The 24,982-nt window shown below is 39.9% G+C and overlaps 1 protein-coding gene across 1 annotated transcript in view; it reads left to right on the top strand.

Moving 5' to 3' along the window:
• LOC141444949 (gelsolin, cytoplasmic-like) overlaps positions 1-24,982 on the top strand; it is a 40,625-nt gene that overhangs the window by 14,586 nt on the left and 1,057 nt on the right. Inside the window, exons 3-20 of the mRNA XM_074110737.1 lie at positions 2,642-2,722; positions 3,175-3,249; positions 4,140-4,332; positions 5,913-6,028; positions 6,851-7,028; positions 7,598-7,698; positions 9,112-9,228; positions 12,601-12,669; positions 13,443-13,505; positions 14,719-14,830; positions 15,623-15,743; positions 16,623-16,779; positions 17,863-17,928; positions 18,570-18,642; positions 19,756-19,850; positions 20,826-20,951; positions 22,375-22,495; positions 23,636-23,781. Coding sequence (XP_073966838.1) covers positions 2,642-2,722; positions 3,175-3,249; positions 4,140-4,332; positions 5,913-6,028; positions 6,851-7,028; positions 7,598-7,698; positions 9,112-9,228; positions 12,601-12,669; positions 13,443-13,505; positions 14,719-14,830; positions 15,623-15,743; positions 16,623-16,779; positions 17,863-17,928; positions 18,570-18,642; positions 19,756-19,850; positions 20,826-20,951; positions 22,375-22,495; positions 23,636-23,781 — 2,010 coding nt within the window. The remainder of the gene's footprint in view (positions 1-2,641; positions 2,723-3,174; positions 3,250-4,139; positions 4,333-5,912; positions 6,029-6,850; positions 7,029-7,597; positions 7,699-9,111; positions 9,229-12,600; positions 12,670-13,442; positions 13,506-14,718; positions 14,831-15,622; positions 15,744-16,622; positions 16,780-17,862; positions 17,929-18,569; positions 18,643-19,755; positions 19,851-20,825; positions 20,952-22,374; positions 22,496-23,635; positions 23,782-24,982) is intronic.

The raw sequence follows: 24,982 nt of genomic DNA, 5'->3' as shown, positions 1-24,982 counted from the left end.
CAGCACCTCAAACGGCAGGTTTTGCTATTAAAAATCAGTGAGCAAAATCGCATTTCGTAAGCTATTGCTATATTCTAAATCCATGGCGGTTAGGATACCACCATGGCCGCGATGACGTCATCATGTCAAAGGTCGAGCCAACCCCAGCTCTTATCGCCCTCTTTAAGTGATGAGGCAGCGGCGTCGAAAACTTTGCCATAAACTACATACACATGGAATTTTGCTTTTTCCCACAATACTTATTTAGTAAATAAGTAGGTAAATGAATAAATATCATGGGACACTTGACACCACCTAGTCCCAAACTAAGCAAAGCTTGTACTATGGATACTAGGCAACGGATAAACATACTTATATAGATAAATACATACTTAAATACATATTAAACATACAAAACCCGAGAACAAACATTCGTATTATTCATACTTAATCGAACACAGGACCTCAAGCTTCGTAGTCAGGGTCTCTAACAACTTGGCCATCTGGCTGTCGTTTATCAGTCGCATAAAAATAAAATGTTAAAGAAGATATATTTTATTTGTAATTCCTCGAGTTCCGTGCCAAATGTTTACGCGCCCTGCATGACCTTATGCTACGGACTCAAATAGTTCATAAATACAACAATATATGTGAATGTGTGTATGTTAACTTTTATTTGTACAAAAGAAAACAAACAAAGTAAATTTAAGTATATCACGGATCACCCTTGTCTTGACACGGATTAACCTAGTCCCAAATTAGGCAAAGCTTGTGTTATGGCGAAGTTAAACATACTTATAAGTTATATACAAACATGCATATTAGACACCCAAGACTCAAAAGCTACCGTAAACTACTTCAACTTTGCCCTCTGGCCCCAACGTTGCCTGATTTGATTTAGAGTCGATAACTTAGCACTAACTTAGGTTTTAAACTTTTATCTACAAGGGAATTATTATTACGGAGGGATAAAAGTTTAAAAACCTAAAGGGTGCTGAGTTATCGACTCTAAATCGAATCAGGCAATGTTGGGGCCAGAGGGCAAAGTTGAAGCAGTTTATGGTAACATTCGATTTTTTATAAAAATCTGCCCCGACCTTGGATCGAACCCGGGACTACGAACGTTGAGATACATGTAAAAGGCGAACTTATTTCTTTAGGGTATCTCTACCAGTCCACCTTTGTGTATGAGAGCTTGTAAAAGAATTAAACGGATTCCTCTGTCACATTTTCAAAAGTGGACAATTGTCTAGTTTCCATGGTAAAAATATTATTATTCTATTTAGTCCGTATAAGGTACACGTTAAAAATTACAAAGGTGAAGAGCGTCAAAGTTTGGGAGCGGTGGCCCATGAGGGGAACTTTAACTTATTCTTTTTCTTAATCTTCATATTTTTTGTTTAACTGACTATTTAGTCACCATAACATTTAAATACATTTTACAAAATTGTAAACGGGCGTCGTTCTACACGGGAAGTCAATAAATCACTCGTGATTTGGAGTTATTTATACTAAGAGGAAGTAAAGTTTATTTGTACAAATGTGAGCCATTGATGCAGTGTTTGATACTAAAACTATCAAACATCTGGTTCAGATCACTTGTTATTGTAACATCGCATTCCCTCCCGTCCATCGTCTTCATTGAAGTACTACTTGACTCTTCTCGATATTCGTATCTTCTATCCTACTAAATATATGCGAAAGTTTGTGTGTATGTGCAGAGGCGTCTTTACCTATAGTGCAGGGTGTGCGTTGCACACGGGCGCAGGCGGTTCCTAGATGGCGCTAAAGTAATAATTGCACATGGGCTAAAGACACCGCTGAGTATGTGTGTATATATTTGTTTTCATCACACTTGCTCGTAAACAGTGTCGTAACATGCAGGCTACCTTGGTTGCAACCCCCCAAATAAAACCCTCGACCTTAATGTGCTTCTCATGAAACCCGTGGTCGGTAAATGAGTCATTGCCCGTACTAATTCATGCCATGAAGCCCAAGGTCGGTAAAAGAATTTGTTACACAGAATTTGTATGCACATGCTGCGGATTGCCAAGAGCGCAGCCAGCGGTATCGCCAATTTTTGATAAAATATTAGTTTTTCTTTTACAAATATACAATTTTACTCGCAAATGTGATGAAAAACATTGTAAGTCGCACGGGCGGTACTAGAATTACGAACATCGACTCATTAAAGCCCTCAGTCTTCGACTTCGGGCTTCTAATAGACTCTCGTTCGTAATTCCTTATTTACCACCCTCAAAACACAATGTACTTTACTCTTGCTACAGAGAGTGCTGTATACTGTTTCGTCAGGTCCCAAAGGCCGCGTTTCCACCCGAGATGTGCGAGGATGCGATGCGAGGAATGTGTTTATCATGAACCAATAGAAACGCTTCATTTACCTATCCTCCAATGCAGAGGGTTTCGCGATTGCCGGGAAGTGTATGTGGCACTGAAATCATGAATCGCTATTTTAATGAGAAAATGGTACGAAAACAACTGACGCGTGGCGTGTAAGATTCATACAAAGGTGTCAACACGACCCTATATATAATCCTATCCTACGCACCAGTCCGACTCGCACTTGATGAATGAAAAGTGTGCCGTTAAAACGAAGAGGTTGAAACGCCTGCTCCAATGTAATGTATTGATTTTGCTACAGGACGCCAGACACAAGGCGATGGTGCATCCAGCATTCGCCAGCGCAGGCCAGCGAGCAGGCCTCGAGCTATGGAGGATCGAGGTACGTACAACAACATAGAAGAAAGAAGACGTTGTTCACATTCACAAAGACACACAAATAAAAAAATAAAAAAAATACATACACGATTTTGTGTCTCGCAAAAGTGAAACGGCCGCTGTGGCTACTATGAAATTCGGAAATCAAAGTTCGTATCATACCGTCCCTTTCACTCTTGTATTAAATAGTATTAGCATGATACGAAGTTCCAATATTGCACTTCGTAGTATAGGCAGCTCAGCATTATGCTCACATCATCGACATCATCATCATCATCATCATCACACATCGGTGTGGCGTCCAAAATCGGTTCTATCGATTTAACAACAACAAAGTATAATTGTTAATTTTTCTTTTATATTGGGGCAACATTATTTTTTTCTCCTCTTCCGTGCGTGCTCAAATTCTACGGCAACGCATATTTTTTAAAGAACTCCACCGTTTTTTTTTCACAGGACTTTAACCCGGTGGCAGTTCCTCAGAGTGATGTCGGAAAATTCTACAAAGGAGATTCCTACATCGTTCTTAAGGTAAGTAGTTCTTACTTGTATATTTACATAAAATATTTAGTATAAAAGTCATTTCCCGCAGTCTCTACCCTTGGATCTTTTAACTAAGCGACGGATTTAAACGCGGTGTTCACCATCAGTTAGATATTAGCGTATATTTTCTGAGATCCATTTGACACTTGACATGTTTAGGATTATTTTGTGAAAGACACTCAAGTCTGCGCAGTGTCTTATCCAAACTCAACATTGGCGGAAACATCGCATCGTTCGATGGGGCCATTATTGTTGTCCTAAAGCGCCACCTTACCGCATGTAACATCCCATGTGAGAGTTGGGAAGATCTCGCGAAGCAGAGACTGGTATGACGCAGCTCTGTGAATAAGGCTTGCAAATTTTGAGACGCATCGCTTGGAACACCTGGATGCCAAACGTCTTATTATAAAGACCCGCCTGAGACCTTCCTACACTTACACGTATAATGATAATAATGTTAGTTACATTTACAAAAAAAGAGAAACAAAAAACAAGTAAGATAGTGGTCAGTTACTAATCAAACAAAGTGGTCAAATCCTGTAATAGGACCTTCAAGACTAAGTTTGGCTTTGCCAGCCATATTAAATAAACAAGCCTAAAGGTTCACCTTTGTCGGACACGAAATTGAATTGAACATTGATTGAAAGACTCTCAACGTCAAACAACCCTCACAATACTAACGCCATCTAGCGACATACCATCTGCGCAAAACATAAATCTTCATTCGGTATGCTTCATAACGGTCTTATATCCTATTTTCATTCACGAAAAATTTTGATTAATAGAATTTGAAACTTAATTTTAATCAGGAAAAGTTGAAATTTGCTTAGACTTACGGTGGTCTTACAAGGTCTAATCATTATGCACCTGTCCTGTAGACATCAGCCGATAAGCGGAACAACCTGTCGTGGGACATCCACTACTGGATCGGCAGTGCATCCACTCAAGATGAGGCAGGAGCGGCAGCCATCTTGACGGTCGGGCTGGATGACAAATTTGGAGGGGCCGCCATTCAACACAGGGAGACTTTGGGACACGAGAGCCCGCAGTTCTTGGGATACTTCCGACCTGGTGAGTGATTCATCTTGACGGTCGGGGTGGACGACAAATTTGGAGGGGCCGCCATCCAACACAGGGAGACTTTGGGACACGAGAGCCCGCAGTTCTTGGGATACTTCCGACCTGGTGAGTGATTCATCTTGACGGTCGGGGTGGACGACTGTAGGTAGGGGCTGCCATCCAGCACTGGGAGATTTTGGGACACGAGAGAGAGCAGTTTTTGGGATACTTCCAACTGGTGAGAGATCAATGGTGATTCGCGGTATGGACGACAAATTTGGAGAGGCTGCTATCCAGCATTGGGAGACTTTGGGATACGAGAGCGCGTAGTTTTTGGGGTACTTCCAACCTGGTGAGTTGGACTGGATAACATGCTCGGAGGGGCCACCATCCATACAACACAGGGAGACTTTGGGAGACGAGAGCACGAAAATTTTAGGGTGTAATCTAACTCGGTGAGGCCATTGTATTATTCTTGAAGCAGATTCGAGTAATCAATTAGAATCGTAGCAGGCAAAAACTATTTTTCGTGTAAATTGTAAACAGCTCTATTAGCCCATCAGAAACTCCGCGTGTGTCATCGATTAGATGATGAAGTCAGAATTGGTCTAATTATGCCAATTAGACATGTTTACCTGTATCTTTGTAAACAAGAGACGAATACGAATGACAAATACTATAGATACTATGTATACAGTATGAGTGTAGAGTTAGATATCAAGTAGAATAACTGACTTAGCAAAACATGTTACTTTAGTCTCTACATATCGGGCATCAAGCTCCTTTTTATTCTCTAGGGATTATAGTGTTTTTTTTTAATTTACGTTGGAAACCGCTAAACAGCCAACACGGTGTTTGTGAATGGAGGATTTTTACAATACAATACAATACAAAGACTCTTTATTGTACACCAGACATAGTAAGCGATACAGAAAACAAATTATTAAAATTACAAGGTGAGCAATAGGCGGCCTTTAGCGATTTTTAGGCGGATTTTTAGGCGTGGAAATAACTTCAAAATGACAACTATACAAAAATATTAAAAAAAACTACGATTAAGATATTATTATATTAAGGATTCATTCGTTTTATTATGCATTGTTTAATTAGTTTTAAAATAGTTTTCAATTTTGAAAATGTTGGCTAAATATGCAAGCTTTTAAAGCGTCACTTCATAAAGAATAAAAGAAAGTAAAAAACCACGCAACAATTTTTTTTTGCTGTTTGAATTTTAAACAGATGGCCTGTCCATTAGTTGAGCGTACGTTTTTATAAAGTAATATTGTATTTTTGAACAAAATATTGTTTTTTTTCCTCGCATTCAAAGTGAAAAGTGTGTTTAACGCGAGACTAACAACCATAATGCCACTCAAACTATAGCCACCTTCGCTCTGCTCGAGTGACTAAACATCTCGTGTCATTATGGCTTGTTTTAGTCCCTCGTTGAACAATCTACTATTTAAATAATGAAGGTATTCGAAAATAAATGCAATCAACTAACTTAAAATGAAAAAATATTTTTGTAATGTCTGAGGTTTGCTGTTATTTAATTAACACCTTGTGTAATCTTCGACGTTGTCTTGGTCTATCAGCGATCCGGTACCTAGACGGCGGGCATGCCTCGGGCTTCAGTCATGTGACCACAAACGCTGGCGCTGAGAAAAGGCTGTTCCAGATCAAGGGCAAACGGAACGTGCGCGTGCGTCAGGTCAGTATCAAGAAGCACGCAGTTTACTTCCACAAAGACTTAGTTTTAGCTTACGTTGAAATAAATAAATGCCAGATGGCATCGAGCTATGTCGGTGAAAAATATGCAAGTTGAAGTGGCAATGGGCTGGCCACACCGCTCAAAGAACAGATAACCGTTGCGCGAGAAAAGTCCTCGAGTTGCGACCACGAACCGGAAGACGAAGCGTTGGCAGGCCTCCCACTAGATGGACTGCCGGCATCGTGAGAGTGGTTGGCAACCGCTGGATACAAGCGGCGAGTTGTCGTTCATTGTGGCGTTCTAAGGGGGAGGCCTTTGTTCAGCAGTGGACGTCTTCCAGCTGATGATGATGAACTAGTTCTTGGGCGGATTTCCGTATTCCGCATCCTATCTCCTAGTAACTCCAAGCATAGCCCTCTCTATAGCTCGTTGAGTGAATCTGAGCCACTTCAAAATACCAACAATCCAGGATCACCGGATAAAACTATAATCATCATCATCATCATCAGCCTACAGCAGTCCACTGCTGGACATAGGCCTCTTCCATGGTACGCCACAACACTCTGTCTTCAGCCCCTCACATCCATCCGCCACCCGCGACCCTCTCAAGGTCGTCTGTCCACCGTGCTTCAGGACGCCGTACACTAAGTTTTCCCGTCCGTGGTCTCCATTCGAGGACTCGTCTGTTCCACCGTTCATTGGTTCTGCGACAGACGTGGCCACCCCAACGCCACTTCAGCAAACTAATTCTCTGAGCAACGTCGGGATAAAACTAATTGACCGATTTAAAAAAAACCATCTTACTCATTTCTTCTTTTACAGGTGGACCCTCTCATCTCTTCTATGAACAAGGGAGACTGCTTCATCTTAGACAAGGACCACGATATCTACGTGTACGTCGGTGCGAGAGCCAAGAACGTGGAGAAGCTCAAGGCCATCTCTGTTGCCAACCAAATCAGGGACCAGGATCATAATGGCAGAGGACGAGTTGAAATTCTTGGTAAGTGTCAGTGAGCCTATATCCAGGAGTATTGCAGGGGTATCCCGCGGGAACTATTCAGTTTTCCGGGATAAGAAATATCTTATGTCCTTCCCAAATCCCAAGGCAGCAGTTTAAGTGTTAAGAAGTAACAGACAGTCAGGTGAGGGAATTTACCAATGGAGATCAGCAAAAAAGACCCAAACACACCGCAGAGCTGAACGGGAACATGTATTCTCCTCTCCCGGCTTTCCAGCATTAACTGAAGCAAGGCTCTGTGGGTAGATAAGAGACCCCTCCAATCCTCTGCTCCCCGTAGTTAGCTCCAGGGAGTTGGGAGCAGACAGCTGGATTTTTCAGACGGTGAAAGTCCGGTACAGTCTGGGCCTTCCCTCCCGGTCTAGTCGTTCATAATCGATTTCATATAAACATTCAGAAACTTTAGTTAAAACAAGTACAAGTTTTTCATATGTTTTATATACAATAAAGAGTTATACAATACAAGTAAACAAAAGCAGGGATTTAGTGTCTTTGGCACTTAAGGGTACTCATCCTGATAAATTCGTAAACATGGAACGTTTTAATTGCAGACCAATATTCCAGCGAGACAGATATTCAGAAGTTCTTCACAGCTCTTGGATCTGGAACCAAGGACAGCGTGCCAGAGGAAAGTGCTGGTGGTGATGACCAGGTGAGCATCATTGTATTACCCGACTGCCGAAGGAGGTTTATGTTTTTTCCATGCGTAAATATGTATGTCCATTTCTTTGATCCACTCTGTAGCCTAAAGGACTAGACGGATTTTAACAATATGAAGTTCGTCTTCCCGCTTCAGGTCACAGGCTTCCTCTCAGAACGAGAGGGCTTGGAAGTTCCCACGTGGACTCAATGCGGATTGAGAATGTCACACACACATTCAATTTCTTCGCAGGCGTGTGCAAGCTTCCCCACGATGTTTTCCTTTACCGTAAAGCTCATGGGCATGCACCGTAAATTTCAAATTTAATTTCGCTCATAAATTATGAAAAACTCAGAGGTGCGAGCCCGGGATCGAACCCACGACCCTCTACTTGAGAGTCCATATCGACGGTGGAAAGGAGAAACCCCTTAAGCGACATTTTGCTAACTTTACAGGAGAGCGTTTTATAGTTTAATTTTTTGAGTGTTGTTTTAGAGACTTCAGTTCTATGCCCGTATTTTATTAAAATTTGATACCTACCCATCAATAATAACGGTATTTAAAAAACTTAGAATCTTCTGATATAAATGTCGCTTAACTTAATTTAACCTGAAAAAAATCCCAGAGAAACTCTTTAAGCGACACTGTTATTTTTAGACAGATGCTAGAACAAAACAATGAAACGACCTTCAACGCCATTACAACAAATTCAAGCAAATTTTGAAAACACTTTAAACGACCACGTATATAAATTTAAGTGACATAGTTCAAATTTAAGTCAAATTATGTGTCGCATAAAGGGGTGTTTTTTAAATTTGTCCACTATTTCCAGGCTACCTTAACCGACATCAGTCATCAGATCGCTACGTAACCCGGCTCAAAAGACGCAGAAAAAAAGCCGATTCCAACGATATATATAACTCAATTTCACCCAAAATGTCGCTTAAGGGGTTTCTCCTTTCCACCGTCGATATTTCAAACCAGTAGGCTACCACGGCATCGTTCATACAGCTTGTCAGATACATAGCTCGTACCTAGGTTGCGATATTAGGGTTGGTTTTTTGGAATCTTTTTGTATTTTTTATTTCAATTCCAAATTTTTTGTTACTTTTACGGTCATCCTGTAAAACCTATATCGAAAATACTAACTGAAATATAGATGCACAGAAAAACCAGAAAAATAAGACCAGCGCTGGGAATCGAACCCAGGTCCTCGGCATTCCGTGCCGTGTGCTATACCGCTACACCACCGCTGGACAACGATACAGACACGAATTTCTCCTATGCACCTCATATCTCAGCTTGTGTTGTTTCTTATTTAGCCACTTAAGCAGCGACACTAGCGACATCTATGCGATATTAGGGGCCAAAATTACTACTGTGCCATTTCAAAAAGGGCTAATGTATTTCAAATTCCATTTTCAGGCTTTTGAGAGGAGCGAAGAGCAAACTGTCACCCTGTCTGAAATTTCTGACAGCACCGGGTCTTTGAAGATCAGCCCACTCCCCAAACCCTTCAGACAGGAACAGCTCAAGCCTGCGGTAATTTTTTTTTATACTCATCTGGAGGATAATCGTAGTTCGTATCGTACCGTCCCTCTCACTCTCGTATTAAATAACATTAGCGTCAGCGGGACAGCACGATACGAAGTTCGAATTTTGCACTTCGTAATGCGATAAAAAAAAGGAACAATTTATTCACTTTTCGCAAAAACACATGAAGCATAACAGGTAAAAAAAATTGGGCAAGTGCGACTTGGAATCGCGCACCGAGAGTTCCGTAAGAGTAGTCTTGAAGATATTTCTCGCTTTTTCCGAGTGATTTATATCATCCAGTGTATGCAGAGCCCTACTCTTAAGCAAAATGTACGCAGTATGGGGTCAGATTATATTGGACATGGATATTTACAGACAGACAAAAGATCAAGATTTTCAGACTTTTCTAGTTAGTTGTGTTATACCAAATTTCAAGATTCTGATTTTATGGGAAGTACCCTGTAGGTTTTGATTCCCTTGCGAGTTTCGAAAATTTGCGGAAATTTGCAGCATAAACGGCTGCATCCTTTCATTGCGTGGCTTAGAAGTTTGATTTTTTTCACAGCTCCAAGGACAGTTAGACCTCAGTATTTGATATAAATTGCAGCTTGATACTCCACGCGTTCCCGAGAAAAGGGTCTTGACAGACGGACAGACGGACAAAAAGTGATCCTATATGGGAACCCTAAAAACAATAAAAAAAGGCAAACGGCAAAGTAACGGCGGTTACTACGCTCTAGTAACCATTTATTTCAATTTGAACGCCGATAACCAGCTCCTTCATACCGGATTCAGCGATGCAATTTATTCATACAAATAACACAAGTTTTAATTTTATTTTCCACTAGCTTTTACCCGCGGCTTCGCACGCGTAAACTATTCGGTGTGGTAGCTGCAATTGAAATTTTCGGGATTTTACAAAATCCAAAATTTCCTAAATTTATATCGTGGTCTTCAGTTGAGGTTGTATTGTGAATAACTGTACAAATTCAAGACTCTAAACCCAGTGCTGAAGTTTCAAAATTTTTCCCTATCCAAATTCAAATTTAAATCATTTATTCAGTAAATAGGCCGCAATGGGCACTTTTACACGTGTTTTTTAAACTACCAGCGCTTTCGGAAAGACCTTCATTGCCAAGAAGAATGCGCCGCAAGAAACTTGGCAGTCATTTTTTTTCAAAATAAAATAATTACAAATAAAATACTTAAAAACTACAGTATACAATTAAAGAAAAAATACAAAATAATAATAATAATAATACAGGGATGTATGGGGTCCCTTAGTTACAAAACTATACCGTGGGAATCTCGGGATAAAACGTAGCGTACTTATGTGTTATTCCAGACGTACGGCTAAATACATCCAAATTTCATGCCTCTAAGCCTAGCGGTTCTTATTTTGACATTTTATCCCTAGGTATCCCGTGGTAATATCGGGTCAAAATTCGTCTATGTGTTTTTCTAGACATCTAGCTTCCTACATATCAAATTCATGACTCTAAGCTCAGCGGTAATATTTCAGATTTTATCCTGTCCCGTGGGAATATCGGGGTAAAAAATAGATTATATATTTTCAGAGGTCCAGCTACCTACATACCAAATTTCATGGCTCTAAGCCAGTGGTTGTTTATTTCGAGATTTTATCCCTAGGTATCCGTGGAATATCGAGTCAAAAAGTCCCTTACGTGTTATCCCAGACGTCCAGCTACCTACAAACCAAATTTCATGACTCTAAGCCCAGCGGTTATTATTTCAAGATTTTATCCCTATCCCGGAGAATATCGGGAAAAAAGTAGCCTATGTGTTATTCCAGAGTTCCAGCTACCTACATACTAAATTTCGTGGCTCTTAGCCCTGCGGTTGTTATTTTCAAGATTTTATCTCTAGGTATCCCGTGGGAATATCGGGTCAAAAAGTCACCTATCTGTTATTCCAGACGTCCAACTACCTACATACCAAATTTCATGACTCTAAGCCCATAGGTTGTATTTTTCGAGATTTTATTCTCTATCCCGTGGAATATCGGATAAAAAGTATCCTATGTTTTAATCCAGGTTATAAACTAACTTTCCGCCCAAATTTCATCCAAAACCGTCCAGCCGTTCAGCGTGAAAAAGTAACAAACATACTCACTCACTCACTCACTCACTCACTCACATACTCACTCACAAACTTTCACATTTATAATATTAGTAGGATAGGATGACTGTCACTTCAAGGTATATCAGGTACACATGATAGTTAAACACGTAAGTATTTTAGTAGATCTCTGATCAATATTTCCAGTTATAGCTCCATGTGACGTCACGACGTGCAACACCTTTTAGCACTGCGTAACGTCATGGGCGTCGACTCCCGAACTTTGACACGCTTCATGTGTCGTTTTTAGGGTTCCGTAGTCAACTAGGAACCCTTATAGTTTCGCCATGTCTGTCTGTCCGCGGGTAAGCTCAGAGACCGTTAGTACTAGAAAGCTGTAATTTGACGTGAATATACATATCAGTCACGCCGACAAAGTGGTACAATAAAAAAAAGTAAAAAAAATTTTTTTGGGTACCTCCCATAGACGTAAAGTGGGGGTGATTTTTTTTTTCTCAGAAAAAAATGTTTTCAGATTATTTTATGGTCATTTTGAGATTAAAATCTCAATTTAAAAAAACCGGCCATGAGCGTGTCGGACACGCCCAAAAATAGGGTTCCGTAGCCATTACGAAAAATTAAGTAATATTTCTAAGGATTCGTATTTTATACGGAATCTTCCATAGCTTAGGTATATTTAATACCTTAGGCTGCTATTTACTCATAAACTACTAATAATTCTCAATCAAACTTAGCAGTTATAGTTTTCCTTGAAATTTTGATATACTAACTACCATCCTGAATTTTTTCAAATTTTTCCACCCACCGGTTTAGATTTTAGAGGGGGGACGACGCTGATTTTAAAGAAAATTTGCACTTTAAGTTGAATATTCGCAATACATCACTGAATCGAAAAATCGGCTTAGTACACCCCTAATGATTTTAAAAGACCTATCCAACAATACCCCACACTATAGGGTTGGATGAGAAAAAAAAATCACACCCACTTTACGTCTATGGGAGGTACCCTAAAAAAATTTTTTTTTTGATTTTTTTAACTGTACAATTTTGTCGGCATAGTTTACTTATATATCCGTGCAAAGTTACAGCTTTATAGCATTTATAGTCTCTGAGCAAAGCCGCGGACGGACAGACAGACAGACATGGCGAAACTATAAGGGTTCCGTTTTTGCCATTTTGGCTCCAGAACCCTAAAAAGGTTACTAAGCATGTTGTTTCCGTGGACCCTTCATTTGGAGTCTTTAATATAACAATATTTAATTAATTTTCTTCTTTCAGGAATGCTACATTCTAGACACTGTCAGTGGCAGCATCTACGTCTGGGTTGGCAAGCAATCTACTGAGAGGGTAAGTGACATCTTTTTAAATATTTACCATTTGCTGAGGGGCGCCGCCGTTAGAATATGGTCACCCTCACCCCCCTCTCCTTAAGTGGGTGCTACGTGGGTGCCGTAGAAACCGGCTGAGGGATGATACCAGAAGATAGGCAGCAGTGTCTTCTTGGGATACCCGTAAAAGTAACAAATTTGGAGTTGAAATAAAAAATACAAAAAGACTCCAAAAAAACAATCATAATTTGATTGCTTAGTAGCGACATCTCTTGTCTGGGTGAGCGGTTAGTTCCGAAAGAGTGTGACGTCTGTCGACGAAACATAGATGTCGCTTGTTAGTGCTGCTACTTATAGCATAGTAGAAATAAGCAACCTGAGATATGTATGCATAGAAAAAATTCGTGTCTAGATTCCTGTCCAACAGTGGTGTAGGGGTTATAGCACGCAGCACGGATTGCTGAGGACCTGGGTTCGATTCCCAGCACTGGTCTCTTTTTCTGGTTTTTCTGTGCATCCATGTCTCAGTTTGTATTTTCGATATCTTCTTGGCAACTTACATTTCATACTGGCAATCCGCTTGCCAAGCGTGGCAAGTGTTAAGAACCACCCTAAACAACATCAAGGACCGTTAGGTACCTACAGGCGTGAAGTCCTCGCCATTTGCTACGTAACTGCCGACTGTGCATACAATACATATTCCATTGCAGTCGATAACACTACAATACTCGTATTGAGTGAGCTGCGATTGAAATGATGGGCAAGTTCATAAGATGCATGTTCTTTTTGCAGGAAAAGACTGAAGCAATGTCCAAAGCGCAGCAGTATCTCAGCGCAAAGAACTATCCTTCTTGGGTAAGTTTTCTTCCCACCAGTTCCTTTCTTTCGCAGGTAGACTAGATATTTAGGTTTATTTGGTTTATTTATTTTTATTTGGCCTTGTCAGTACAGTGGACAGTCTGCGTAGAATTTGTTTCTCACTATCATCCCAGCCTATAAGGGTGTCCCAGAAGTACCACGTCACAGTGACACCAGAGGTAGGCCAGCTCAAGAGGAACCTAACCAACCTAACGTCCCACTGCTGGGCACAGGCCTCCTCTCAGAGCAAGAGGGCTTGGGCCATAGTTCCCACGCGGGCCCAGTGCGGATTGGGAACTTCACACGCACCATTGAATTGCTTCGCAGGTTTGTGCAGGTTTCCTTACGATGTTTTCCTTCACCGCAAAGCTCGTGGTAAATTTCAAATGTAATTCCGCACATGAATTTCGAAAAACTCAGAGGTGCGAGCCGGGGTTTGAACCCACGACCCTCTGTTTGAGAGGCGATAGGTCAAACCACTAGGCCACCACGGCTTACAGAATTTGTTTCTCACTATAGCGCGGAAACTATACAATTATTGTGGATAAAAAGTATCCTACGTGTGACTCAAAGTCGAAATAGTAACAAAACTTAAGAATGACCTCTTGTATGTAGTAACCTAAGTCGACGTCCCCTATTCGAAAAATGACTTGAGTCCGATTTCAATTCTGTGCACTAGGTACCTATTACATACAACAGAGGTCGTATTGTCTGACGTTTCTGACCCTGCGATCACAATAAAATGAAAGTTTTTGTATGCGAAATCTGTTATTTGATTCATCCCATCATCCCAGCCTATATACGCGTCCCACTGCTGGGCACAGGCCTCCTCTCAGAACAAGAGGGCTTGGGCCATAGTTCCCACGCGGGCCCAGTGCGGATTGGGAACTTCACACACACCATTCGCAGGTTTGTGCAGGTTTCCTCACGATGTTTTCCTTCACCGCAAAGCTCGTGGTAAATTTCAAATGTAATTCCGCACATGAATTTCGATAAACTCAGAGGTGCGAGCCGGGGTTTGAACCCACGACCCTCTGTTTGAGAGGCGATAGGCCAAACCACTAGGCCACCACGGCTTTTTGTTATTTGATTGCGATCGCGATATAGACCCTCTGGTCATCTTCTTAAGTTTTCTACCTTTATATTGATGACATTCTCACTGTTCCATTACTGACCACTGTTCTTGCTGCAATGTTCTTGTTCCCAACAGGTGCACGTGTCCAGAATCCCGCAGGGGACAGAGCCGGCAGCCTTTAAGCAGTACTTCTCCACCTGGAGGGATGTCGGCATGTCGCACTCCAGAATCGTCAGATCTCTTAGTGGTGAGTGATGTTGTTTGAGTTAAAGTCAAAATATAATCTCCATGGAACCTGTAACAGAGCTGGTGCAAATCTGAAGTAGCTAAAGCAGCAGAATTGCACACATATATGGGTAGGCACCGAATACAATTTTGTCCCGTTCGGTGTTGAGACCCTTGGTCCGTGGGGTCCTAGCGCTAAGAAAATTTACAAAACAAATATCTAAGAGGTTAGTAGACGTCACAGGGGAATGAAGAGCTGGCAGCTTCTTCGGACAAATAATTAGCTATTCAGAGAGGAAACGCTGCCAGCATTATCGGTATCTTGCTTAAGGGAGGCTTTTTTTAACCCTGGACCGTGCAAGCGTCCCTAAGGGGCTGTTTCACCATCCATTGATTAGTGTTAACTGATGGTTAAATGTGATACCGTCTCTATTTTTTTTGTTCGAATAGACGGAGACGGCATCACATTTAACCGTCAGTTAACACTAATCAATGGATGGTGAAACAGCCCCTAATTGTTGTAGGTTGTTAAGAAATATTTTTATGTACTCTTTTATCTGTGGAAATGGGTGAGCCACATCGGCATCGCTCGAAGAACAGATCACCGTTGGGGGAGAAAAGTCCTCGTGTGGCAACCACGAACCGGAAAACGAAGCGTTGGCAGGCCTGAATTGGTGGACTGATGACATCGTGATAGTTGCGAGCAACCGATGGATGGAAGCGGCGAGTTGTTCATTGTGGCCTTCTAAGGGGGCGGCCTTTATTCGGTAGTGGACGTCTTCCGGCTGACAATAACTCTTTTTCCTTTTTCCAGACGAAGAATACTACACTGGTGATGTCCCAACATCGGAGGCACGCGCACGAGCAGTAGGCAAGTCTGGATCGGCCAGGGGTTTCATGCCAGACCAGGGAGATGGCACATATGTCGTATACAGGTAATTTAAAGTAACTACGTGTGTGTAACCAAGTATTGAATTTTTATTTTTAATAACTATTCGTTTAGAAAGTAATAGGTTTTTTTGCTAACATTTGTTTCAATTTTTTTATGAATATGTTATCTTTGTTTCTTTCTTGTGAAATAGGTTAAGGCACCTCTGGGTTACTTTAAATTTAAAGTATGATTCGAAAAGTTGGAAAATCCTCGGCATTGTAATTTAAAAGTTACCACAGAAACATCTAGACCAATTTGAACGAAACTTTGCTGAAAAAATACCGCATCGAAATCAGTTGGACGTTTGAGGGCTATAATGCCACAGACAGAAAAGAGAGACAAACACTGGTCATATTAATAACACCGCTCTTTTTAGCTGAGGAAACCTGCACAAACCTGTGAAGCAATTCAATTTCCCAATCCGCGCTAGGCCCGCGTGGGCACACGGCTCAGGTCCTCTTTATTCTGCAAAGCCTGAGCCCAGCTGCATAGGCATACACTCCGAGATATCTTTAGATTATCAAATAGATAATAGACACGCTCTGATTATATTTTTAATGACCTGCCCATTGCCACTTCAACGAACTAATTCGCTTGGCTATGTCGGTGACCCTTGTTCTTCTACGTATCTCCTCATTTCAGATTCAATCCCGTATAGAAACCCCGTGCATAGCCCTCTCCATAGCTTGCTGAGCCTATATAATTAATAAGCCCTACTTATAGTGAAGTATTTGGTTGGCCATAGGCTTCCTCCAGGATAATCTCTCTTCTCAATCGCTCCCTCATTGCTGAGGATCGTGACTCCGTTTCAGCTTGTCAACAGCAATTCTCCATCGGTTACGATCAGCTGCCAGGATAATAAAACGAGCTATTGTCATCTTAGGATCGAGAATTTGGACATGGTGAAAGCTTATGACTCGTCCGCGCCTGGAACTGAAGCAGGGAAGCGCTTCGGGGAGCTGTACCAGGGAGACTCTTACGTCATGAAGTACAAATATGACGCTGACGGCATCAGCAACTACGTCGTGTACTATTGGCTGGTAAGTTTTAATTTGGTCGCGCCGTGTCCGATAGGGATAGGTGGAAAATAATGTCACAATGACAGAATCACTGTGGTCCGCCGTCTAAAAATATCACCGTGCGTGACAAGCGACGGAGGGACAAAGTTACAAAATAAAATAAAAACTCATTAGGTACTTAAAATATAGGTATTTATTAAGAGCTTTTTTTCAAAGTAGTGAAGATTATTAAGTGAAACTATAATTATGGAGACATCCAACAAAACATTTACAGAACAACTAATTAACAATCAATAACAAAAAATATGTTTAAAAAAGCCGGCCAAGAGCGTGTTGGACACGCCCAAAATAGGGTTGCGTAGCCATTACGAAAAAAATTAAGTAATATTTATGTTTTTAAGGATTTCGTACCTATTTTATACGGAATCTTCCAAGTTTAGGTATATTTAATACCTTAGGCTGCTATTTACTCATAAACTACTAATAATTCTCAAGCAAACTTAGCCGTTATAGTTATCCTTGAAAGTTTGATATACTTACTACCATCCTGATTTTTTTCCACCCACCGGTTTAGATTTTTAGCAACCCCCTAATGTTTTTAATAGACCTATCCAACGATACCCCACACTATAGGGTTGGATGAGAAAAAAAAACACCCCCACTTTACGTCTATGGGAGGTACCCTAAAAATTTTTTTTTTTAATTTTTAATTGTACCATTTTGTCGGCATAGTTTATTTATATATCTGTGCAAAATTACAGCTTTCTAGCATTGATAGTCCCTGAGCAAAGCCGCGGACGGACAGACAGACAGACAGACATGGCGAAACTATAAGGGTTCCGTTTTGCCATTTTGACGGCATAGTTGCCAGGAAACAGGCAGCGTTTCCGCGTTGAATGGCCAGGCTGAATAAGTAGTATATAAAGATAAAGATATTATTATAATATAATAAGTAAAGATAATAATGTTATTGTCCGTAGGTGCAGTTATATTCGATACTGATTGAATTGAATTGCAAAATGTGATTATGTGACGTCTAGCGTCTACCAAAACGTAAGTTCATTATACGTACAGTGAATTTTTAGAATTTAACCTCTTTTCCAGGGCAAGGATTCCACCCTTGATGAGACTGCCGCAGCGGCCATCCAAGCCGTGATCATTGATACAGAAGTAAGCCTTAGTTTGGGAGTAGAGGGGAACGGTCTCACAGCCTTATTCATAAAAAGTTAGAGCCTCCTTGAAGGCTCCTTGAAGGCCCGATGCTAAAAAACGTGATTCATAAACGTCTGTTAGCGTTAATCAGTCGATCAAGGCTCTGCTAAAGTTAGAGGACCGTAGACCCTCCTTTATCTCCCTGCTACGTCACAAAATGGCCGCCACAAGTTTGAACAGCTGACTTTGACAAGAGCAAAAAACCATACCGAAGATATTTTTAGTGAAGGGTGAAGTTACGCAAAGTTACCTCAATTAAGGATTTTTTATGAATAAGGCTGTCAGTGTATAGTTAGTGTCCAAGATTGGGAGAGGGTGTTACGTTTAGAATTATAAAATTCAATTTGAAGATCTGTGTTTACTCTTTAGAAATTGAGCAATATCGTTCTTCAAAAAAAAAAATTGCCGAGTACAAGCAGAATGTTAACGTGGCTCGGGACTCGTCGGTTTTCTTCGTTTTCTTGAAAATTCACGTGAGAAAGAAAAAGAATACCGATCTTTCGTTTCAAGTTCCGAACGATATGAACAGACTAGTTTAAGTGTTATGATTAATTGTTTTAATTAAATGGTTTTAATCACCCAACCTAATTCTTCTTCAGCTGGGAGGTAAGGCCACCATCGTGAGAGTGCCGCAAGGAGAGGAACCGCAGCATTTCCTGAAAATATTCAAAGGTACAGCCATAAATATATATTAAATAAATTAAACAAGATATTATTAAAAGCGACTTCATCGTGAATAATTTGTACAAGGCTATCCGCTGAAACCGTGCAATTTTCCAGGATAAATACTATCCTATATATTATTATACTTACCTGGGATTTGACACCATACAAAATTTCATCTTTTTTTACCCGACTGCCCGAAGGAGGGTTATGTTTTTCGAGCGTATGTATGTATGTCCATTTCTTTGGTCCTCGCTGCAGCCGAAACGGCTGGACGGATTTTAACATATGAGGTATCATTGGATTCGTCATTACTGTCGAAGTGACATAGGCTATATAATATTTCAATATGGTGTCTGCGAAAAAAAATATGGCGGGTGTATGAAAAAAATATATTTTGTATTGTAACGTATGGGTATCAAATAAAATCTAATAATTAGCCCATTGTAAATTTAATATGGGTTATATACTTTTAATCTACCATTTTCACAGAAATATCAAAAACTATAAAATAAAACTAAATTAAAAAATAATAATTAAAGTCGGGACCCATTTAACTTTACACTATTGTGTTGAACTTTAAATTAGCTACTTAACAGTTCTAGACCACTAGACTTATATTCTTCCTTTTAGCTTATGACAGTCGGGTTTTTTGTTTTTTTTTGAGTTTAAATATAATTGTAAAATATTATTATACATTTATCGTATTTATAGTTTCTATCTAAATGGGTTCAGACGTAATTACATGATTGAGGGAATGTAGTTTACATTCCATCTCTTCAGAAAAATGAAGTCTAGTATGGACTTTCTGTCGTTGTAGCATAAAATGTCATAGTCCATAAGGGATCTCTCTGTCTAACTCACAAATTTAAAACGTCCATCTGCGCGTTTTCTTAAATACTTAATTAAAATAAACACAACTCTGTTTGCCAAACCATAAAGACATAATTTGAACGTAAAAAAAATCTTGCAGTCTCTATTTCCTAAACTTAGAAAATAGAACAAAAAACTGAGGCCAATAGCATAAGCCTTGTTACCTCAAAGGTTTAGATTTTTCGGAATGTCTGACACCCCCCAAACAAGAATGTAAGTGAACAATATTTCATAGAGCTTAACTTGCAGGTCGTCTGGTGACTCTCCTGGGAGGCAAAGGTTCTGGATACAGGAACTCCAATCAAAAAGATAGCTACGATACCGATGGCGTCAGACTATTCAGAGTAAGTCATTTTTTTTAAACTATGCCTAAAAGTTGACATTATCCTTTAAATATCAGAAGGTGAAGTGCATAGTTTATGGTCAGCTAAAAATTAAAAAGATAAAAATACTGCAGGATCGCTCAACTCGATTACAATGCCGCATACAAATTCCATAACTGTCGAGTCTCAAACTCTAAAAAAAAAATTTAAAATACAAACTGAAATATAGATGCACAGAAAAACCAGAAAAATAAGACCAACACTGGGAATCGAATCCAGGTCCTCGGTATTCCGTACCGCGTGCTATACCGCTGCACCACTGTTGGTCAACGGCACAAACACGAATTTCCCCTATGCACCACATATCTCAGCTTGTTTGTTTCTTATTTAGCCACTTAAGCAGTGACGCTAGCGACATCTATACCGTAGCCCTCATCGAGAAACTTTCGGCATTCCATTGGAACTAACCGCTCACCCGGACAAGAGATGTCGTTATTAAGCAATCAAATTAAGATTGTTTTTTTGGAATAACGACATCTCTTGTTCGGGTGAGCGGTTAGTTCCAATAGCTACGATAGATGTCGCTAGCGTCACTGCTGAATTTTTTTTTTTTGACTGTATGGCAAACGAGCAAGTGGTTCTCCTGATGGTAAGAGATCACCACCGCCCATAAACATCTGCAACACCAGGGGTATTGCAGATGCGTTGCCAACCTAGAGGCCTAAGATGGGACACCTCAAGTGCCAGTAATAATTAATCACGTATGGTCAAGGACTTAATTCACGAGGCACCATGGACAATTCCATAAACAACAAGTGAGCAACCATGATCTTTGCTTCTAGCGATCAGGATTAGCGAGCAAGATGGTGGTAGCAATCCGGGCGGACCTTGCACAAGGTCCTACCACCTGCATAAGTTAGAAATATATTATAAAGAACTGATTTTAAAATGACTAATTTCACCATAGGCATGATTCGTTTTAATCTCGATAAACAGATTTACGGCACTAAAGCTGGTGAAGACATGCGAGCGGAGCAGGTTCCTGAAGTGACGACCAGCCTGAACCCTGACGATGTGTTCCTCCTGGAAACCCCAAACAAAGTCTACGTGTGGCATGGACAGGTAAGGTACCATAAAGATACCAATATACTCCTCTACATATCTCATGAAGAAGAAAGAAGAAAGAAAAGTTTATTTTAGCTCCAAAAAGTACCACCTAAAACTAAGACTAGAACTAGCACTAAAACTATGTTACTAGGTGACACGGCAGGATACCAAAAAGGGTCTCCACTCAGCATGTGTTGCCGCACATTATGTGCAGTAACGCTGGTTTTCTGTGAATGAAATGAAATGAAATTAAAACGAAATTAATGATAACTAGGTAATTAATGTATACATCACTATCCGTAATATGTCCATTGTTAAGAGCGTTTATACCTGCTGAGCTGGCAACGTTGCATTTTTGTTAGTTTTTCTCGATTATTCCGTAAAAATTGAATGAAAATAAAAAATGTGGTCTGATAAAACTGTTCTTATTATATAAGTAAATGTGTCTACTCCAATAATTATTCGTGATAGACTTTTATATTCTTTAAAAACGAAGAAATGTTTATTAACGGTTTTTAATGAAAATAAAAGTCTATCACGCATAATTATTTCATTAAATTTTTATGGAATAATCGAGAAAAACTAACAAAAATGCAACGTTGCCAGCTCAGCAGGTATAAACGCTCTTAAACAAAGGCTTCCCCTTTAACCGCACGCTAATTCTAGCGTCAGTTTAGTCCAGTGGTGGGCAAACTTTCTTGATAGGGGGACAAAAAGTGACAGATATTTTAGAGAAGGGCCAGAATTAAACTAAAAATTATTTTGTTTTGATTTTTTTAATCACCTCACCTCTTCTACCTCTCCTACGGCTAGTCTAGCTGACTCTTTACCCGTGCATTTATTACTTATTTAATTTTATATTAAGTACAGGGCGATCAAAATGTGACAATCCGTAGCAAAAGGGCCTGTAGGGCTACTATGAAACTCGAAACTCGAAGTTCGTATCGTACCGTCCCTCTCGCTCTCGTATTGAATAGCATAAGTGTCAGAGGGACCGCACGACACGAACTTCGAGTTTCGAGTTTTGTAGTAGCCCTGCTGGTGCCTGCCACAAGGACCCTTTTGCTACGGATTGCCACAAATAATATTATTTATCGCGGGCCATATGGCTACTATTAATTTCGAAGGTACGTCGGCAGCTGGTTTAAATTCCTTGGCGGGCTGCGGTTGGCCCGCGGGCCGTATACTTTGTCAGAATGACGGCAGAATCACCGAGTAACTTTCTCAGCATTTTTGAAAAATCAAATTTAGGGGAGGGTGTTCGATCTCTCCATAATGTGCTTGAGAGGCCATAGATCAAACCCCTAGGGTGGTAGGGGAAGGGAGGGTAGCTTAATGTAGGGTGGAATTAGGTAGGTGATGGTGTAGGGTAGGGTAGGGCAGGGTAGGGATTTTATCCTGTCATACCGGATCCTATTGAAATCTAATTTATTTGCAGACTTCAAGCCAAGTCGAAAAGGATGAGGCGGTCCACTTCGTCCATCGTATCCTCGGAGCTGACAGGCAGTTCCAAGTCATCACACAAGGAAGCGAGCCTGATGATTTCTTCTCTTACCTGAGTGAGTGGATTTTTGTTTATTTATATAATAGTTACTTGAAAAGTAAAAAAAAGAGAACCCGTGTATGATCTCTATACTTGAAAGGTTAGGTAATTAACTAAATGTAAACAAAACAACGTCAATTGGTGTCTTAAATATTGAAATTCCCCCATTAAACTATCTAAACATTTACATTTCTGTATTGAAATACATTAGTCTAGTTTGTATTACAATAAACATGGCGATGTTTGTATTATATTTAAAATGTTTAAAATTCTTGAATGTGCCAAATCTGGCAGCTGAAGTTTGTTTACATTTAGTTAATTACCTAAACCTTTCAAATACTCGTATAGTGTCGTTTAAAAACAAATTCGTTTTGAATCTACTTCTTCTTAAAATTATGAACTTAATTGTTGGTGGAGTAACCACCACTCCGCACGGTCTTCGGCCAATTTGACTTCCTGATAGTTATGACACGAACCAGACTTTCTCCTTCACCTGGTCCAAATAGGTCAATTTTGGCCTTCCTCTGCCTCGTCGATTTACTTTATCTTTAAGCGGGTTTAAAGAGAAATTGACAGGAAAACGCTAGAAGCCTTTGATATGTAGTGTTAGAGAATGATATAAGCTGGACACTCTGGACAGTATTACAATACACTACTAATTTCCAAATTAGTAAAAAAGTGTTATAATAATAATAAAATGCTGGGTAGACTTAGGCTTATCGCTTAAAAGCGGCCTCTCCATCTGGGTACCTACCTACAGGAACTTATAACTATGTCAAAAGCAGATGGCGGAAACAAAAACACAGGAGAAACAAAAAAACAATAATGTTATAAAATACAAATGTAATAAATACATACATAACATACATACCATACTTACCTATACAATATAATACTACCAACATAAAATAGCAATAGAAATTGACAAAAAGGCCGAAATGTAAGAAAAGGATATGAAATTAGGAAATATAATAAATAAACACAGAAAGACTGAGGACAAATTAAGATGGCAGTGTCAAGTAGTGAGCCTTTGATGAGATTTTTGAAAATAGGAAGAGAATTCGTTTTACTCACTACTAGAGGAAGTGAGTATTATATGTATTTTATATGATATGAGCTCAAAACGAAAGTAATCACGTATTCATCTCTATTTCAGATGGAGATGCCTCTCAGATATCCAGCACCGAGTCTTGGAGAGAGCTCGTCACTAGGCGTCTTGGTACCGAAGCCAGGCTGTTTGATGCAGACATCTTCGGAGACAACACCGTCAGTTTTGAAGAGATCTTCAACATTAAGCAGAGCGTAAGTATACTGTTGGAAAAACTGAATTGCATCTGCCGACCAGGGTAGAACCTGTTCCCTGCCTCATTTTTCTGGTCATATTTTTTACTAATCGGCTGTAGATTTGACTGTGATGTTAGAGTTTCTGCATAGAAAAATTGAAAACCCGCCAAGTGCGAGTCAGAATCGCCCACGATGAGTTCCGTACCATTATCTATACAATATTAGATATTTGCAAAAAAAAACAAGTTTGTCGTATGGAAGCCCCCTTAAATATTTATTATAAGTATTTTAATTTAATTATTTATTTTTAAAGTGAATATACGACCAAATATTCTACGAATATTTCAAGCATCTGCCTGTTGCCGTTATTAATATCGAGCAAAAAACGGAAAAAATCACGTTTGCTGTATGGGAGCCCCCCTTAAATATTTATTTTATTCGGTTTTTAGTATTTGTTAATGGATAAATAATCTGACGACCAGATGGCTTAGTGGTTAGACCTGATTACGAAGCTTGAGGTCCCGGGTTGGATTCCCGTGTCGGGGCAGATATTTGTATGAAAAATACGAATGTTTATTCTCGGGTCTTGGGTTTTAATATGTATTTATGTGTATCTATATCTATATAATTATATTTATCCGTTGTTTAGTACCCATAACTCAAGCTTTGCTAAGCCTACTTTGGGATTAGGTCAATTAGTGTGAATTGTCCCGTGATATTTATTTATTTTATTTTTAATCTGTGAAACTTTCAACTTATAGCTATCACGGTTCATGAGATACAGCCTGGTGACAGACGGAAAGACGGACGGACATAGTAGTATAATAGGGTCCCGTTTTTACCCATTGGGTACGGAACCCTAATAGAGAGTAGATAGTTACTTAATTAAAAAACTGTATCGGATCATTCGATAATTTTTGCAGGAAAGTCCAGAAAAATGAGATGGTGAACGCTCCAATAATCTCCCTAAAAATGAATCGCTGAAATGTATGTACACGAAAAACTTCCGAACGATGGTTCCAAGTTGAATTAATTATTTCTTTGTTGTATTCTTTACTGTCAGGGCCAATTTCGTCTCAGCATGTGCTGGGCTTGGTTGTCCGATGATAAAAAGTAGCCTACCTATTGGAATTGGAAATTCCGGTAAATCTCTCTATGATCCTTAAGGAATTATGTCTGCCAAAAGTCTCTGACTAGTAATTTTTTAACTCCTTTATTT

The sequence above is a fragment of the Choristoneura fumiferana genome, chromosome 30 (assembly GCF_025370935.1).
Source record: "Choristoneura fumiferana chromosome 30, NRCan_CFum_1, whole genome shotgun sequence".
In the NCBI taxonomy this organism is placed as follows: Eukaryota; Metazoa; Arthropoda; class Insecta; order Lepidoptera; family Tortricidae; genus Choristoneura; species Choristoneura fumiferana.
This window is presented reverse-complemented; position numbering and strand designations above follow the sequence as displayed.